General features: G+C 41.2%; 1 protein-coding gene across 1 annotated transcript; it reads right to left on the reverse strand.

Moving 5' to 3' along the window:
* Positions 1-423: 423 nt before the first annotated feature.
* On the reverse strand, positions 424-17,526 carry LOC124128194 (L-proline trans-4-hydroxylase-like). Its single transcript, XM_048389626.1, has 9 exons — positions 17,403-17,526; positions 15,543-15,621; positions 12,738-12,819; positions 11,191-11,301; positions 7,675-7,766; positions 7,086-7,176; positions 6,115-6,244; positions 5,088-5,239; positions 424-1,046 (listed from the first exon to the last, which is right to left on the reverse strand). The coding sequence occupies exons 1-9, from the start codon at positions 17,416-17,418 to the stop codon at positions 927-929; spliced, it is 873 nt and encodes a 290-aa protein (XP_048245583.1). The 5' UTR covers positions 17,419-17,526; the 3' UTR covers positions 424-926.
* Between the last annotated feature and the right edge of the window lie 756 nt (positions 17,527-18,282).

The raw sequence follows: 18,282 nt of genomic DNA on the forward strand, positions 1-18,282 counted from the left end.
CACAGCTACCTGACGGTGATCTGCCTTGTGGTAAAGTATGAGAGAGAGAGCTAAACCAAGTGACCACACAGCTACCTGACGGTGATCTGCCTTGTGGAAAAGTATGAGAGAGCTAGACCCAATGACTGCACGAGCAGTTAGTCAGTGAATACAAAACATGCCATCACGCACTTCTTGAAGCGCTTGATTTCTAAACATAATTGCGACGTCATTCTGAATGCATGGAATAGCTCTCGGATGATTAAAAAACGGGTTTGTTCTTTTTCATTGTGTCCCCCATGCGCGTCTTAATGAAGATCAAAGTGAGGCGTGAATTTACAATTTATGTCACTTTAATCAGATGACCCTCTTTGCTGCATTTTTCATTTTAATCTGTAAATAATAATAAGAATAATAATAAGAAGAAGAATAATAATAATACCCTCTTTTCTGCATTTATATTTATTTTATATAGCGCTTAATCCACACGGTGGGGTATGCTTAAAACGCTTATTTTCATGATATAAATGTACATTTCAATCAAGATCACTAATGAGAATCAAGTCTTCGAAATATGTCCAAATTACAAAAGAACTTATGAATGACAGATCTTATAAGCTGATATATTCATTTAAATATATATGTTGCGACAACATCAAACCACACACTAAGGTGCTCTCTAAATCAGTCAGTTATATCCAATATACATAAAATCGTATTGACATTAAATAATTACATCGATTGTGACTTCAGAATATTGAATAAATTGCGAGAAGATTGGAAGCAATTGGTTCGATAGAATCGATCAAATAGTTAAATACAACTTTCTTATGTTATTGTCTTATGTAATTTGAACTACAAAGAATATTCAAAGGAAAATAGTGTAATGTGAGGTGGTATGGGCTATATAGATGCTTGTAGCTGAGTGATGCATGGTGTCTTCAGCCTCACTTCTGTTCCTTGTCGATTGTCCCAACTTTAACCGTTTTGTCCTTCTTGACATCAATAAATTCTTTCCCGCTGACGTCATTGTAGTTCCTACATTCCTTTATCCGACTGTTTGGTACCTAGAAAACAGTATTCGTTCAAAATATATACATTGAAAAAATAAACCAAATTGCCTCTTTCCTCAATCGGTAAACTCCTTGATATTGAGTTATGTATTCCTCAAACCTAACACCTAGACTTTGCTTTGATGTATTTCATTAAAACATCAAAAGCGTATCAATTCGTTGTGCTTAGTTACGTCCCTTAGTCGCGCCAGTATTCGTTGATCGTAGATTCCGCATAATTTTGATCATGGTCAAACACGTTCTCGTCATCAATTTCAACAAAGAGGTAATGTAAATGTCTCCGTCCTGCAATATTCCTCCAACAATATAACTGAGAGATTCCTCCAAGTGTTGTTGAGCCACTTACTCTTTATTGACTTAAACACACTGGACGAAAAGCTGACCTTGTAAGTTTGGAAAGAACGTGGAAACGTGCATCATTTCCGAAGTTACCCCACATCGAACAGACATGCCGTCGTGCAGTGTTCAAGGCCGAAATAAAGACACGTCACTCGTGTACTGTTGGTGGTGATGTGGCATGACTTGTACCGTGTATTGTTGGTGGTGATGTGGCATGACTTGCACTGTGTATTGTTGGTGGTGATGTGGCATGACTTGTACCGTGTACTGATGGTGGTGATGTGGCATGACTTGTGCCGTGTATTGTTGGTGGTGATGTGGCATGACTTGTACCATGTACTGTTGGTGGTGATGTGGCATGACTTGTACCGTGTATTGTTGGTGGTGATGTTGCATGACTTGCACTGTGTATTGTTGGTGGTGATGTGGCATGACTTGTACCGTGTACTGATGGTGGTGATGTGGCATGACTTGTGCCGTGTATTGTTGGTGGTGATGTGGCATGACTTGCACTGTGTATTGATGGTGGTGATGTGGCATGACTTGCACTGTGTATTGTTGGTGGTGATGTGGCATGACTTGTGCCGTGTATTGTTGGTGGTGATGTGGCATGACTTGCACTGTGTATTGATGGTGGTGATGTGGCATGACTTGTACTGTGAATTGATGGTGGTGATGTGGCATGACTTGTACCGTGTATTGTTGGTGGTGATGTGGCATGACTTGTACTGTGTATTGATGGTGGTGATGTGGCATGACTTGTACCGTGTATTGTTGGTGGTGATGTGGCATGACTTGTACTGTGTATTGATGGTGATGATGTGGCATGACTTGTACTGTGTATTGATGGTGATGATGTGGCATGACTTGTACCATGTACTGTTGGTGGTGATTGCATGACTTGTACCGTGTATTGATGGTGGTGATGTGGCATGACTTGTACCGTGTACTGTTGGTGGTGATGTGGCATGACTTGTACCATGTACTGTTGGTGGTGATGTGGCATGACTTGTACCATGTACTGTTGGTGGTGATGTGGCATGACTTGTACCGTGTACTGTTGGTGGTGATGTGGCATGACTTGTACCATGTACTGTTGGTGGTGATGTGGCATGACTTGTACCATGTACTGTTGGTGGTGATGTGGCATGACTTGTACCGTGTACTGTTGGTGGTGATGTGGCATGACTTGTACCATGTACTGTTGGTGGTGATGTGGCATGACTTGTACCGTGTACTGTTGGTGGTGATGTGGCATGACTTGTACCATGTACTGTTGGTGGTGATGTGGCATGACTTGTACCGTGTATTGATGGTGGTGATGTTGCATGACTTGTACCGTGTACTGTTGGTGGTGATGTGGCAAGGCTTGTACTGTGTATTGATGGTGGTGATGTGGAATGACTTGTACTGTGTATTGTTGGTGGTGATGTTGCATGACTTGTACTGTGTATTGTTCGTGGTGATGTGGCATGACTTGTACTGTGTATTGATGGTGGTGATGTGGCATGACTTGTACCGTGTATTGTTGGTGGTGATGTGGCAAGGCTTGTACTGTGTATTGATGGTGGTGATGTGGAATGACTTGTACTGTGTATTGTTGGTGGTGATGTGGCATGACTTGTACTGTGTATTGTTGGTGATGATGTGGCATGACTTGTACCGTGTATTGTTGGTGGTGATGTTGCATGACTTGTACCGTGTACTGTTGGTGGTGATGTGGCAAGGCTTGTACTGTGTATTGATGGTGGTGATGTGGCATGACTTGTACTGTGTATTGTTGGTGGTGATGTTGCATGACTTGTACCATGTACTGTTGGTGGCGATGTGGCATGACTTGTACCGTGTACTGTTGGTGGTGATGTGGCATGACTTGTACCGTGTATTGTTGGTGGTGATGTGGCATGACTTGTACCGTGTACTGTTGGTGGTGATTGCATGACTTGTACCATGTACTGTTGGTGGTGATGTGGCATGACTTGTACCGTGTACTGTTGGTGGTGATTGCATGACTTGTACCGTGTACTGTTGGTGGTGATGTGGCATGACTTGTACCGTGTACTGTTGGTGGTGATGTGGCATGACTTGTACCGTGTATTGTTGGTGGTGATGTGGCATGACTTGTACCGTGTACTGTTGGTGGTGATTGCATGACTTGTACCATGTACTGTTGGTGGTGATGTGGCATGACTTGTACCGTGTACTGTTGGTGGTGATTGCATGACTTGTACCATGTACTGTTGGTGGTGATGTGGCATGACTTGTACCGTGTACTGTTGGTGGTGATTGCATGACTTGTACCGTGTAGTGTTGGTGGTGATGTGGCATGACTTGTACCGTGTACTGTTGGTGGTGATGTGGCATGACTTGTACCGTGTATTGTTGGTGGTGATGTGGCATGACTTGTACCGTGTACTGTTGGTGGTGATTGCATGACTTGTACCATGTACTGTTGGTGGTGATGTGGCATGACTTGTACCGTGTACTGTTGGTGGTGATTGCATGACTTGTACCATGTACTGTTGGTGGTGATGTGGCATGACTTGTACCGTGTACTGTTGGTGGTGATGTGGCATGACTTGTACCGTGTATTGATGGTGGTGATTGCATGACTTGTACCGTGTATTGATGGTGGTGATGTGGCATGACTTGTACCATGTACTGTTGGTGGTGATTGCATGACTTGTACCGTGTATTGATGGTGGTGATGTGGCATGACTTGTACCATGTACTGTTGGTGGGGATGTGGCATGACTTGTACCGTGTACTGTTGGTGGTGATTGCATGACTTGTACCATGTACTGTTGGTGGTGATGTGGCATGACTTGTACCGTGTACTGTTGGTGGTGATGTGGCATGACTTGTACTGTGTATTGATGGTGGTGATGTGGCATGACTTGTACCGTGTACTGATGGTGGTGATGTGGCATGACTTGTACTGTGTATTGATGGTGGTGATGTTGCATGACTTGTACTGTGTATTGATGGTGATGATGTGGCATGACTTGTACTGTGTATTGATGGTGGTGATGTTGCATGACTTGTACTGTGTATTGATGGTGATGATGTGGCATGACTTGTACTGTGTATTGATGGTGGTGATGTTGCATGACTTGTACTGTGTATTGATGGTGATGATGTGGCATGACTTGTACTGTGTATTGATGGTGGTGATGTTGCATGACTTGTACTGTGTATTGATGGTGATGATGTGGCATGACTTGTACTGTGTATTGATGGTGGTGATGTTGCATGACTTGTACTGTGTATTGATGGTGATGATGTTGCATGACTTGTACCGTGTACTGTTGGTGGTGATGTGTACAGTTTAGTGTACTGCATGTAATCACAATGTCTCACCCTGTACAGTTTAGTGTACTGCATGTAAGCACTATGTCTCACCTTGTACAGTTAAGTGTACTGCATGTAATCACGATGTCTCACCTTGTACAGTTTAGTGTACTGCATGTAATCACGATGTCTCACCTTGTACAGTTTAGTGTACTACATGTAATCACGATGTCTCACCTTGTACAGTTTAGTGTACTGCATGTAATCACGATGTCTCACCCTGTACAGTTTAGTGTACTGCATGTAATCACGATGTCTCACCTTGTACAGTTTAGTGTACTGCATGTAAGCACTATGTCTCACCTTGTACAGTTTAGTGTACTGCATGTAAGCACTATGTCTCACCTTGTACAGTTTAGTGTACTGTGGGTGATGGTGCTCATACACGGGGTCGTTGCTGGCCCTGTTGTAACAAGGGATGAAGACCCAGCGTCTCATGTTGCTGTTGTTGGAGCCGCTGGTGTGGAGGAGGAGGCAGCTGAAGAACAGGGCGTCCCCTTTTTTGGAAAGCAATATGTTCATGATATCAATCACCGGATTTGTGTGGAAAGACGTGAAGATCTGGGTACAGGTCTAGAACAGGTCTTCAGCAACTCATACATGTAGTTGGCCTAAGAGGCGACTGACAGGATCGGGTTGTCAGGCTCGCTGACCTTGATGCATGTCATCGTATCCCAATTGCGCACATCGATGCTCATTATATCAATCACCGGATTGTCTGGAACAGCCTGCAACGGCTTAGTTGACATAAACAATGAATACTAAAACTTGAATTGCTTATTTTTGGAGCTTGTAAGAGAACATGTTTAATACACGGTGCTGACCTTCCATGATGTAAGAATATCCAATGACTTGGTTAGTCGCATAAATTTCTTGTTTAATCAAATTGCAGTTTGATAAGTTCTCACTGAGATCAATTTTTTGCTGAGACATAAGTCACCCTTTCATTTCCATGTATTTGTAATGATGATTGTTTTGTTTGTTTGTTGTTAAACGCCACACTCAGCAATATTCAAGCTGTATGAAGGCGGTCTGTAAATAATCGAGTCTGGATCAAATATTCCAGTGATTGACATTATGAGCATCGATCTACGCAATTGGGATTCGATTGAATGCCTCACCCGAGTCACAGAGCCTGACCCCAAAATATTTTTACCAGCTAAATGTTACATTTATTACAGTTGTCTGATGAGATTTAATAACACGTTGGCATAGCCGAAGCAGCTGGTTGGAATGTGAATCTCCTTTGAACTCGCGTTCAGAAAAGGCATTTTGATTGGTTGTTGATTTCAAGCGCATGGTGACAAAGGGGTCCGGTGTATTTATTATAAGAGAAAGGAGATCTAATACACTTGATTCATTTATTGCTCACCTGGTTCAAGCTCCACATATTTATGAGGACAAAGGTTTCTTATTTCCTTAACCCTGTCTGTGTCAGCCCCATGTTGCCCTTCACGAAATTGGTGTTCTATTCGACCGCATTTGTTGGAGCCATCGAGAATCTGGCGATATAGACATTCCTTTAACATTTGTATTATATAGAGAATCTCACCCGAGTGTCTTTTGATATCAAATATATCAACACGAGTTGATAAAAGTGGAAAAATTCCGAGGCTTGCCGAGGATTTTTGCCCCTTTTATCCAACATCATTCTTTCAATTTTTTCAATTTGTAGACAGTAATTAGCAGTATCTTCAGTGTAAAAAATACTGCAAACAGCTTCAGTAGCAGAGCCATTAGTGATGTCATTTGATTGTGACGTCATGGTAACCAGTGACGTCACAATGGTCTGCAAAGCATTGTGATGTAATTTCATTGCAGCGATATCTACAGTGTAGATATCGTTTGATCTCATCCAAGCGATATCTCCTGTGGGAGCCAGTTTTGGATGATAAAAGTTGTGTAACTCCGCACTCAGCAATACTCCAACTAAATGACGCCATCCTGTAAATAATGGAATCTGGACAACAGTGGTAGGAGCAATGCCCAATTCTGTCGGGGTTTGATCACATGCAGGTCTTCGATAACCTACTACAAGAATAGGTTGCTTTGACATATGCTCACATGGAATCCCTGTGGGGTATTGTATGATATAATGTCTAGTCAATGGCTTTATGATAACAAAATAAATCCCTTGATCAGTATTCCCTAAAATAATAAATTTCAATACAAAATGCACAGTGTTTTTACATAAACGACAACATGTTACTTAATAAATATATAAATGATGACACTGTAAATTTTAATATTCATAAAAAGATGGTATTCTTGCTTATTTAGGTTAGGTGTTTTATTCAGAAAAGAGAAATATATGCGCATTGGGCTGATAAAAAGGTTCTCTACCTCGAGGCAGCCATTTTCCTTCACACAGCGATCGACCGGAATAAAGACACTGAGCATGTCAGGGAATAGGCAGCCATTTTGGTACCAGTAGCTGTTGGAAGTAAGGGTAAGTACTTGATTTACGATTTAGCCAAGCAACATGAACCTGAGAATATAAAACGTACACAAATGGTACAAATAGAAACAAATAGTACAAATGTATATTTGGAAACATAATTGTGACACATTTGTTAAAGAAGTTCCACGATATCAACTGCTTCACAGGGTCACCTGAATGTGTTTCTGTCATAATTCAGCTTTATTATTTACACTCAGAACTGTCCATATGTTTTTTTATATTCCAGCCGGTGACGGTGGACAGTAAATACACGTGGTAGGGACAGACAATAAGTGATTGATATTACGAGCAACGATCACACTTTCGAGCTGTGATGACACGTATTCAATCAAGTTACCGAGAACCCGATTAAGTCGTGCTCATCCTAACCCGGAATCCTCACGGAGGTCAGATGTTTGTGACAAAAGACAAAACCATGGACATTAAAACATATGGGGAGACAAAGGGATGGCTGCGTGGAGAAGGTCGTACCCATAGTCCTGGTGCCAGATGAACTTGCCTCCGCCCTTAGCGTTCTTCATCGTTAGCTTGCTGTGGTAGTGATACACCTCTCCACCAAGAAGCTGAAATAACAGTTTGCGTGGTGAGTGAATTGGATGAGGCTTCACACATGTTACCCTTGTGGGGAATCGAACACGGGCCTTCTACGTGACGAGTGAACGCTTGAACCACTAGGCTACCACACCGTCCCATTAGTTACTGATCAATATTCTTGGTTGAACCTACTGGATATTTTGTATTAAAAAATATATTTATAATGAGGAATTGACAATGTTCTTTTTTGTGTTCATGGAGGTATAAACATAGGCGTGTGGGTATGACCGTAAATTTTGATTATCATGTACAGATTAAAAGCAGCAAAGAGTGTTTTGATTATCCTAGCTCATCCAGGCTGTTTAGGCCCATCATCAACTCGGGCCCCTTGCCCCCTCTCAAAGCCCTGACAGCGAATGGGACCCATCCAGAACTTTTCGGCCAATGTGAAGACTCCCTAGCACTGCAGCCTTCTACAGTACCAAGCTTGTCAGAAGGGCTGTATTCCTCGCAGCAAATCCGGGTACTCTCCCAATGTCAGTCAGCAGATTGGGATGTACCAAACCTGAGGCACCAAGAACAATGGGGAGTCGGGCAACTTGGTACCTGGGATGCAAGCGTGACATTTTGAAGGCAATATTTGCCATGTTTTTTCTCAATCTTGTCTTTCACATTAGTGTCAGAAACTTCAATAATATAAATGCTTTCATTGGATTTATCAAAAAAGACAAGATCAAATTTGTTAGACTGGATAGGTCTTGGGCTGTATACGGGCCTATTCTAAAGAATTTTGTATTTATCATTTTCCATGAAGCCTCTACATATTCTGGGTCATACCGTGGAAGGACCTCTGTGTCAAAACCTAAAGCATGGCAAAGACGGTAATAAAATGATCGAGCCACCCCATCATGTCGTAAGATACTGTAGTCGTGCCAAAACTCTGTTACAATGTGTTGGACAGTCTCATTAAATCGAGTACATAATCTGCATTTCATATTTACATTTTGTTGCAGGTTTCGAGTGGGAAGTGAATGGCAAGCAGAAAGACTTCTGTTTCAATTTTGAGGCCAACCGACTTCAGCCAAGCGAAAGATTCTGCAGGGTTGCTTATCGTCTCAACACACTGCACATAATCTCGATGCAGTGGTCGTTCAGATAGCCTCTTCTTGAAAATTGAGTCTGGGGCCGATTTGATATGGCCCTTCACTTGGTTGACATTCATTTCTGTACCGTCCAGCAGTACAGACCCATCAACAAAATCAACACCGACATTGAGATTATGTCCCACATCCTTGGCTCGTTTACGAAAACTGTGGAATGTATTCGCCATGAGTCTTGACATGCTTCACAAGAGGATCATCAGACAAATAAATGTGTGCAACACTGATTGAATTCGGTAGGCAATATTTCAAACAGAAATAAACCGCATGGGAAATATTTGGTTCATTTGACTACTGTTGTGATTCCAGACCTGCAGTGGTCAGATAGCCTCTCTTAAAAAGAAAACACTGGGTCGACTTGATATGGCACTACGCTTGGCATTCGTGACTAACTCGTGTTATTCCGGGACAAGCCGAATAGCGACTCGTGCCCCTCTCATGGCCATTTTTGCGACCGGGTTCAGTCTTAGCGCAAACGGGCATACCTAAAATAATTGTCAACTCGTTGCGTAATGGTTCACATACATTTCCCCATATATTATATATGCAATTTAAAGCACATCTGGACATGCGGAATTATACAGTATGATTGAGCACATTTAACTGTGTCTTGGGTGTATTTTTAGATGCAAGACATATGTGAAATCAAAAATTATTTCTGAGGGATTCTTTGACGAAGAACATGAAATCATACGCGCATTCTGATTGGTTTGTCGTAATTTCGCACATAACATTCATCGATAGGGGGACGAGTCTTCTTGCAGGTTACGGAAAGGGGCGAGTGGTGACGAATGTAAGCTTGGTTGACACTCATTTCTGTACCGTCCAGGGTGCCGTTTCACGAAAGCCTCTTAGCGCTACGACCTCCTAACCGCTGCGACCTAGTTTAGGATGTCCTAGCGACCGTTTCACAAAGGCATCGTAAGCCCGTCGTAAACCCCTCTTAAGATACGAGTGAAATTACGATTTACGACATCCTAACTTGCATAGCAACGCTATACAATTCAAACCGGAAATGGAAGCGCACCTGTTAATTTTTATCAAAAAAGCGCCAGATGCTAAACATGAATGAAATAAAAGCTGATATGGTGAGTATAGATAACTACAAACCTGTTCGAGTTTAATGATAGTCTGTTACACATCAAAGTTCCATCAATAGCTGTCAAGTGTGAGGGTTTGAATAGTAAATCCTGCGACAACAAGCTGCATCGGCAAAAATAGCAACTCTCTTGTGTGGAAACACGGAAGATTGTAATATTAGAGTTGTTCCCCTTCGTAGGGGCAGACGACCTTAAGATATATTATGGACGCTTCTGGACTGAAGAAAAGAAAGAGAAACTTCTCCTCGGCTGACATAGATATCATTGTGTCAGGCGTGGAAAGTAATTTTGACACGCTGAATTCGGCCTTTACAAATACAGTGACAAATAATACAAAGAAGAAGATTTGGAAAGATATCACCACGAAGTAAGCGCCTTTTATTCTGATGAAACCTTAAAATGAAACTCTCATAAAATATAAAGGTGAGTCTAGGATATTCACCCATGAAAGCAGGGGGACATTCCACTATATATTCATTTGTTTATTTATTTCAACTTATATATTTGTTTCCCAGAATGTTCAAAAACGTAACAAGAATTTGTCATGTGTTTCAAGGGTCATAAAATGTGAGGTATAATGAAACAAATTGGAAATGGGGGGAAAGGTTTATTGAAAGAAGTGGATCTATACTGGATTACATAATGTAATGGTTAAATAAGGTCAGATTATTTTCATTTGTTTGGTTTCACTTTATGACATAAACAACTACGAACCACCACTTCACTTCAAAATTGTATTAACCTCTCACTGTTAATGATCATTGCATAATGATCAAATATGAAGGAACAGGAGAGTGGGTGAGTGATTGTTCCTCAAAACCACATCATCAATCTTGCCAGTTTTTTATGATGAACAAATAAATTAACATCTTACACGAATTTTACGCAGTACAGTCGTATTTTTAAATAAAGATACCAATTTCAAATAATTTTCACAAATGACACCATTACTAATCATAATAATATAAATAATAATAATAATTTTAAATATCAGACTAAATGCCACTGGTGACATAACCCGGAATGAGGATGAAGCGCGTAAGAAATGGAACGGACATGAAGGGATGTGTGAAGAAGGCAGAGTCAGCCAGGAGGCTGAATGCTAGGAGGACTGGTGGTGGATTCGTTCTTAAACAGATGTTGATTAAATAACACAGCTTCCTCAGTGTCAAACACTCATCCTACAGCTTCACCTTTTCTGAAAATCCTGCCACCTTTTCACTTCGAGCTATGATGCCAGTGACGTCATTTCCGGGATGGCTCCAAATAACCATTTTCCCCTCGCCGCCATCTCCATCTGGAAGCTGGACAGACACAACATGTCAAGGTTTGAATGAAATAAGTCAACAATAGAAATCTAAAAAAAAAACAGTGAAACTATGCAGCCATGCTTAACGGTGGCTGAACATATAACAAACAACAAATGGATATTCGATAGTGAGGTATTTAATACGGGTATCATAGGCGATATTACATGGATCAATGGATATTACCGATGAGTATCTAACAACAAATCCAATTTTCAATAATAATGTAGACATTTATTTGCCCCATCACAAACAGTAGGTAAACTATAGCATTGCTTCAGCAGAATAACCAGTCTCTATTATCACAAATAGTTGGTGACCTATAGCATTGCTTCAACAGAATAACCAGTCTCTGTTATCACAAACAGTAACTCAACTATATCATTGCTTTAACAGAATAATCAGTCTCTATTATCACAAACAGTAACTCAACTATCGCATTGCTTCAACAGAATAACCAGTATCTATTATCACAAACAGAAGCTCAACTATCGCATTGCTTCAACAGAATAACCAGTCTCTATTATCACAAACAGAAGCTCAACTATGGCATTGCTTTAACAGAATAACCAGTCTCTATTAACAAACGGTAGCTTAACTATAGCATTGCTTTAACAGAATAACCAGTATCTATTATCAAAAACAGAAGCTCAACAATGGCATTGCTTTAACAGAATACCCATTCTCTATTATCACAGACAGAAGCTCAACTATCGCATTGCTTTAACAGAATAACCAGTCTCTACTATCACAAACAGTAGCTCAACTATCGCATTGCTTTAACAGAATAACCAGTCTCCAGTATCCGCATGAGCAGTCCAAGATAGTAGTGAAAACAATGAAAAAAAAAGTGATGACACCTGGTGTTCCAGAAAAGGGTAAGCATGTACTATCTACCAGTAGCACCTACCACTCACACCGCCTCCGTGGTCTAAAGGTGAGAGCGTCCGCCCGGAGAGCGGAAGGCCCGGGTTTCGATCCCCGGCCGCGTCATACCAAAAGACGTTAAAAGATGGTACTTGTTGTTACCCTGTCTGGCGCTCGGCATTAAGGGACTACAACAAGGACTGGTCGGCTCGGAGTCAGTATACTGTGTCTGAGTGGGGTGTTCATGTTAAACTGCGGCATGGTATCTTAGTCTGCTACCACTATAAATCGGCATCAGTCCGGACTAGTACAAGCAGCCACACACACACACACACACACACACACGTGCATGCGCGTCGCTATATGAGTGCAATAATCTTGGACGCGACGTTAAACCCCATTTCCCCTCACCTCACCTACCACTCACACAATTTGCATAACAAAGTAAATGTTTACTGGCTAACGCCGCACAGCAGTACTCCGGCAATGTGACGACAGCCACGACATTTTTCACATATATATTTATGTTTTGTTTTGAATGTTTCTAGTAGCAGAAAAACACAAACCCCGTAAGCGTTCTCTGATATGGCGTTGTGGTCGTTGACGGTTTTCTTGAGTTGGGTCATTTCTTCTGCATCCAGCAAGCCTCTACAAACCACAGCAACTTTTACAAACACAATGAACCAGCAGAGCCACAAATGTATGATACACGCGATATAAAGTGATGGACTGAGTATACTACTCAAAGACAACATAACTCAAGGTCAAAGAAGTTTATTTTACAAAAGGCCACCGGCCCATATACAAGAAAGAGTTACGCATGTAGATACAATTAAATTTGTTACACATTGGGATATACACGTTGTTTGATTAATTCATTTCTTTTGGCTAATGCATGCTTAATATAAAGAGAAAGATTTAATATATTTGATCCGTTCTTTGTCGTCAGCATAACTACAAAGGCGTTTATCGGTGACATTGCTATTAAATAATCTTTTATATATTTCTTTCGGAGATCATTGTAAAATGGACAGACAAACACAAAATGAATTTCATTTTCTATCTCTAGCTTACACAATGGACACATTCTTTTCATTTTTTCAATGGACAGTTTTCTTCCTTCATTTACAAATATTGATTGATAAATGCAATTTTGGAAAAAAGAATCTTTTGTGTACACCCCACACTAAGTCGTGATGACTTCTCACTGCCTTTCACTTTCATCATGTGCTTCACCTTCATTTGGGACATTCGAATACAATAATGGCAGCAACATCAATGTCTACAGAAAACCTATTTATCCACCTTCCGCTTAGATAAATACTAAGAACGCCTTAAATCTTCAAAGAAATGTCTCCGAATCCAATATTAGCCCTGTGTTTGGAGGCGAACGTGCTGATTTATTTGACATCGTGCATCTTATACACGGGAAATAAAAGAGTACATTATTGTTCACAATATCTAGATGTGTTGAACATGTGAACATGTTAGTTGCGTTTCTATCTGTGTGAAACCTCTTGTGCAATAACAACCTTTTAAGGTCACTGCTCTCCTCACGAAGTCCTTTATAGAAATTCATATCAGATCATGTTTCAGCGTTTTAACACCTTCACGTGAGAGGACGCCGTAAACGGATGAAGGACACACGCCACCGCGACGATCACTGACAGGGCACTGCAGTAGACATGGCAACACAACACAACACCATGACAACACAACACCATGATTACACAACACAACACCATGACAACACAACACAACGCAACACCATGACAACACAACACAACACCATGACAACACAACACCATGACAACACAACACCATGACAACACAACACCATGGCAACACAACACAACACCATGACAACACAACACAACACCATGATAACACAACACAACACCATGGCAACACAACACAACACCATGACAACACAACACAACACACTACCATGACAACACAACACCATGACAACACAACACAACACCATGGCAACACAACACAACACCATGACAAGGAATAAAAGCGACAAAACCTAGACCGAAAGTGGCTCCTATTCGAGTGGAAACCGGTCGTTACGAAGGTGTACCTGTCCATAATAGAAAATGTTTTCACTGTAATGACAGCGTAGAAGACGAGGCGTATTATATGACGATATCAGGGCAACTCTTTTACATGAATGTATTGCTAAATATTATAACTTTCTAGATATACCTGACATCGACAAACTTTGTTTAATTTTCAGTGAAGCCAGTGTTTGTTTTATACTTACCAAAGTCTGCTTTTTAATTCTTAATCGTAGAAAGCATCTTTTATATGGAAATTGTTTTACTATATCAACTTTACAGCATATGTATGATTTTTATGATAATTTGTCTCTCATAATTCTATCGAATGGTTCTGTACATTCTGTCTATGTCAAGTTGTACAAAGTGATTTTTGTATGTTCAGAAGTGAAACACCTATAAACTACTGTCTGTCTGTTCTGAGCGCCTGTATATAAGACAGGCAATGGTGGTCAGGCTCGCTGACTTGGTTCATGCATGTCATCGTATCCAAATTGCGTGGATAGATGCTCATGATGTCAATCACTGGATTGTCTGGTCCAGACTCGATCAATTACAGATCGCCGCCACATTGCTGGCATATTACTGAGTGCAGCATAACACAACAAACAAACAAACAAAGCAATGTTTCTGATGTCACAAGGGTGCTGACTAATCTGATTATAACGTAACTGGATACAGTATGATAGTTCAGGTAAACACCGAAGTCAAGTTATCTGATCGGTTAGGCTAAGATTTTGTTTGTTTGTTGTTTAACGCCGCACTCAGCAATATTCCAGCTATATGAAGGCGGTCTGTAACTAATCGAGTCTGGACCAGACTATCCAGTGATTGTCCAGTGACATCATGAGCATCGATCCACGCAATTAGGATACGATGACATGCATCAACCAACTCAGCGAGCCTCACCACCCGATCCCGTTAGTCGCCTCATACGAGAGGCATAGTCGCCTTTTACGGCAAGCATGGGTTGCTGAAGACCAATTCTACCCCGGATCTTCACGGGTCGGTCAGGCTAAGAAGGGAAACGTCCCTCAACTATCATACTTGTTGACAATAAAGAAATAATTTATAAAATCAGCGCTTGATAACTGACGCTGTAATACAAGCAATGGCTAATGTGTGTTTATTTGTGTTTTTGGTATTCTAACTGCGAAACATATGAACAACAATTCCTGCCGCATCACTTTTGATTTCAATGAAAAATAGAAATCTAGTGTTACCGCCCTCCTCACTTTTGAGAAAAATATGCCCGTGAAACAAATATTTTTGTAAAATATTTCATGAATAAAACAGGAATAGAGTTACCTGATAATAATGTATCCATGGTCATCAAAGGCTTTCTTGACATCGTCAGTAATGTCGAAGTTGTTGTCAAATGTGAAATCTGCATGACAAAAAGACAAGTGATTGAACCTGTTTGTCGGACGATAACGTTTAAGGACGTCTACATATAAAAAGGATATTTCTCAAATACGATAGTTCGTTAGTCCGTAAATTGGTTAAACCGGACACGCCGAAACGCCGCCGTCCAGATTGGCGAGGATTCTCTCTGTGTATAGAGAAATACCATGTGAGCATTTTGTGACGCGTGACAATGTACGTCCCCAATGTACCGGTGACTGCACTGATGTCCAACGTTAAATGCGTTGCAAAACAAGCATACTTCTAGTACGTTTGTCTTAACTTACAAACGACAGAACCTCTGCACTTTTACCATCAGGCGCAATTGAAAATTTAAAAATAGCTTTTAGTTTCAACAAAGTCAATAAATGAGCTATCGTGTCACTCGAATTTCCGTCCCATTATTTGATTACCCGGCCTAACGGACCGTCGTTGTATGGCAGGAGTACTGCAGTGCATCGTCAGCCAACACATACTTCAGTATATATATTGTGTGACTGGGATACGATGACAGCCGTCAACCAAGAAAGCGAGCCTGGCCACCCGATCCCTTTATCCGCCTCTTAAGGCAAGCATAATCGCCATTTATGGCAAGCATGGGTTGCTTAAGACAATTCTATCCCAGATCGTTATTCGTCTCTATCTATGAAAGTTGGACATGGGATGTGCTACTGGTTGTGATAAAGGATAGAGTTGATGCAATATTTTGATTTTTTTAATTTTCCCCTCACAAGCCATAAATTCAATGATTAGATCCTTCTCTTACACTCTTCATATGCTGAAACTAGCTTGAGATCTATGTAACAAACCATTTATTCTAATCGGAAAATCTATTAGTGAGTGAGTTGGGTTTAACGCCGCTTTTATCAGTATTCCAGTTTATCACGGTGTGTAAGCTTACACTCACTCACTCTACATAGCCATCGTTCACAGTAGTCACAACCCCAACTCACTCACTCACTAAACATAGCCATCGTTCACAGTAGCCACAACCCCAACTCACTCGCTCACTAAACATAGCCATCGTTCACAGTAGCCACAACCCCAACTTACTCACTCACTCAACATAGCTATCGTTCACAGTAGCCTCAACCCCAACTCACTCACTCACTGAACATAGCTATCGTTCACAGTAGCCACAACCCCAACTCACTCACTCACTAAACATAGCCATCGTTCACAGTAGCCACGACCCCAACTCACTCACTCACTAAACATAGCCATCGTTCACAGTAGCCACAACCCCAACTCACTCACTCACTAAACATAGCCATCGTTCACAGTAGCCACGACCCCAACTCACTCACTCACTCAACATAGCCATCGTTCACAGTAGCCACAACCCCAACTGACTCACTTAACATAGCCATCGTTCACAGTAGCCACAACCCCAACTCACTGACTCACTAAACATAGCCATCGTTCACAGTAGCCTCAACCCCAACTCACACACTCACTCAACATAGCCATCGTTCACAGTAGCCACAACCCCAACTCACTCGCTCACTAACCATAGCAATCGTTCACAGTAGCAACAACCCCAACTCACTCACTCACTCAACATAGCCATCGTTCACAGTAGCCTCAACCCCAACTCACTCACTCACTCACCAACATGTACATTTCGTCTAATTCATCGCACACAAGATACTCCTGCAGCGTAACCGTTCTCGTTAAAAGGTGGCTGTTGTAATAACGGCTCAGTAAACGTTTACACGTATGTGAGCAGAAACTCAAGTCTTACATTACAAACGTAATACATACCCGCCGTCGACGACATCGTTACGTGAGTCTCTCGGAGCCGGCCCAGTTCTGGACAGATACTACTGACCTTGACAACAACAGTCGGGTAACAAGATCAGCTGTTATCTCAACCCACATGACAGCTTTGTGCTAGATAGATAGCCGAAATTTCACATACAACCACTCATGCAAATGTTGAACCGTACATGGTACATGTGCTTGTCGTAAAAGGCGACTAACGGGATCGATTGGTCAGGCTCTCTGACTTGGTTGATGCACTGGATTGTCTGGGCCAGATTCGATTATTTACAGACCGCCGTCATATAACTGTATTATTGCTGAGTGCGGCGTTAAACAACAAACAACAACAACAACATGTACATTGCTTATTGTAATTCACTGACAGACATTTAGGTTAAACATATTTTCTGGCTAACATGTCAGTTCAATGACTACGATGTTTGAGTAGCCACGCCGACAGTTTGGACCTCGGTTTATCTTTAAAGCGATGTTATTTTTATCGGAGACCATATGAGATTAGGTTGGATGTATCTGTGGTTATCCTGGATTTAAATCGTACAAAAGTTTCTGTGAATGAAATATTTTTTGTGGCTATGTAAATGTAATTCCCTCCTTAATTGTAATCAGGAAAAACATGACTTTAAAATGGTAGTTGCTGACAGAGAAATATTCTTGTAAGGAAACAATTAGTCCATTAATTAAGTCGTCTGATGCAGAACCGTGCAATCAAATAGCTTATCATGCTACTTAACCATATAATCGGAATCTTGACAGCGGGTGTTAGCTGTTTATAACAAATTCAACATAAAAATGCATCACTTCGGATTTGATTCTTACATACTAGCATACAAGCATCCTCGAAATCCAACTTTTTATTTTA

Source organism: Haliotis rufescens, unplaced genomic scaffold (assembly GCF_023055435.1).
Source record: "Haliotis rufescens isolate VD_foot unplaced genomic scaffold, xgHalRufe1.0.p SCAF_8, whole genome shotgun sequence".
NCBI lineage: Eukaryota > Metazoa > Mollusca > Gastropoda > Lepetellida > Haliotidae > Haliotis > Haliotis rufescens.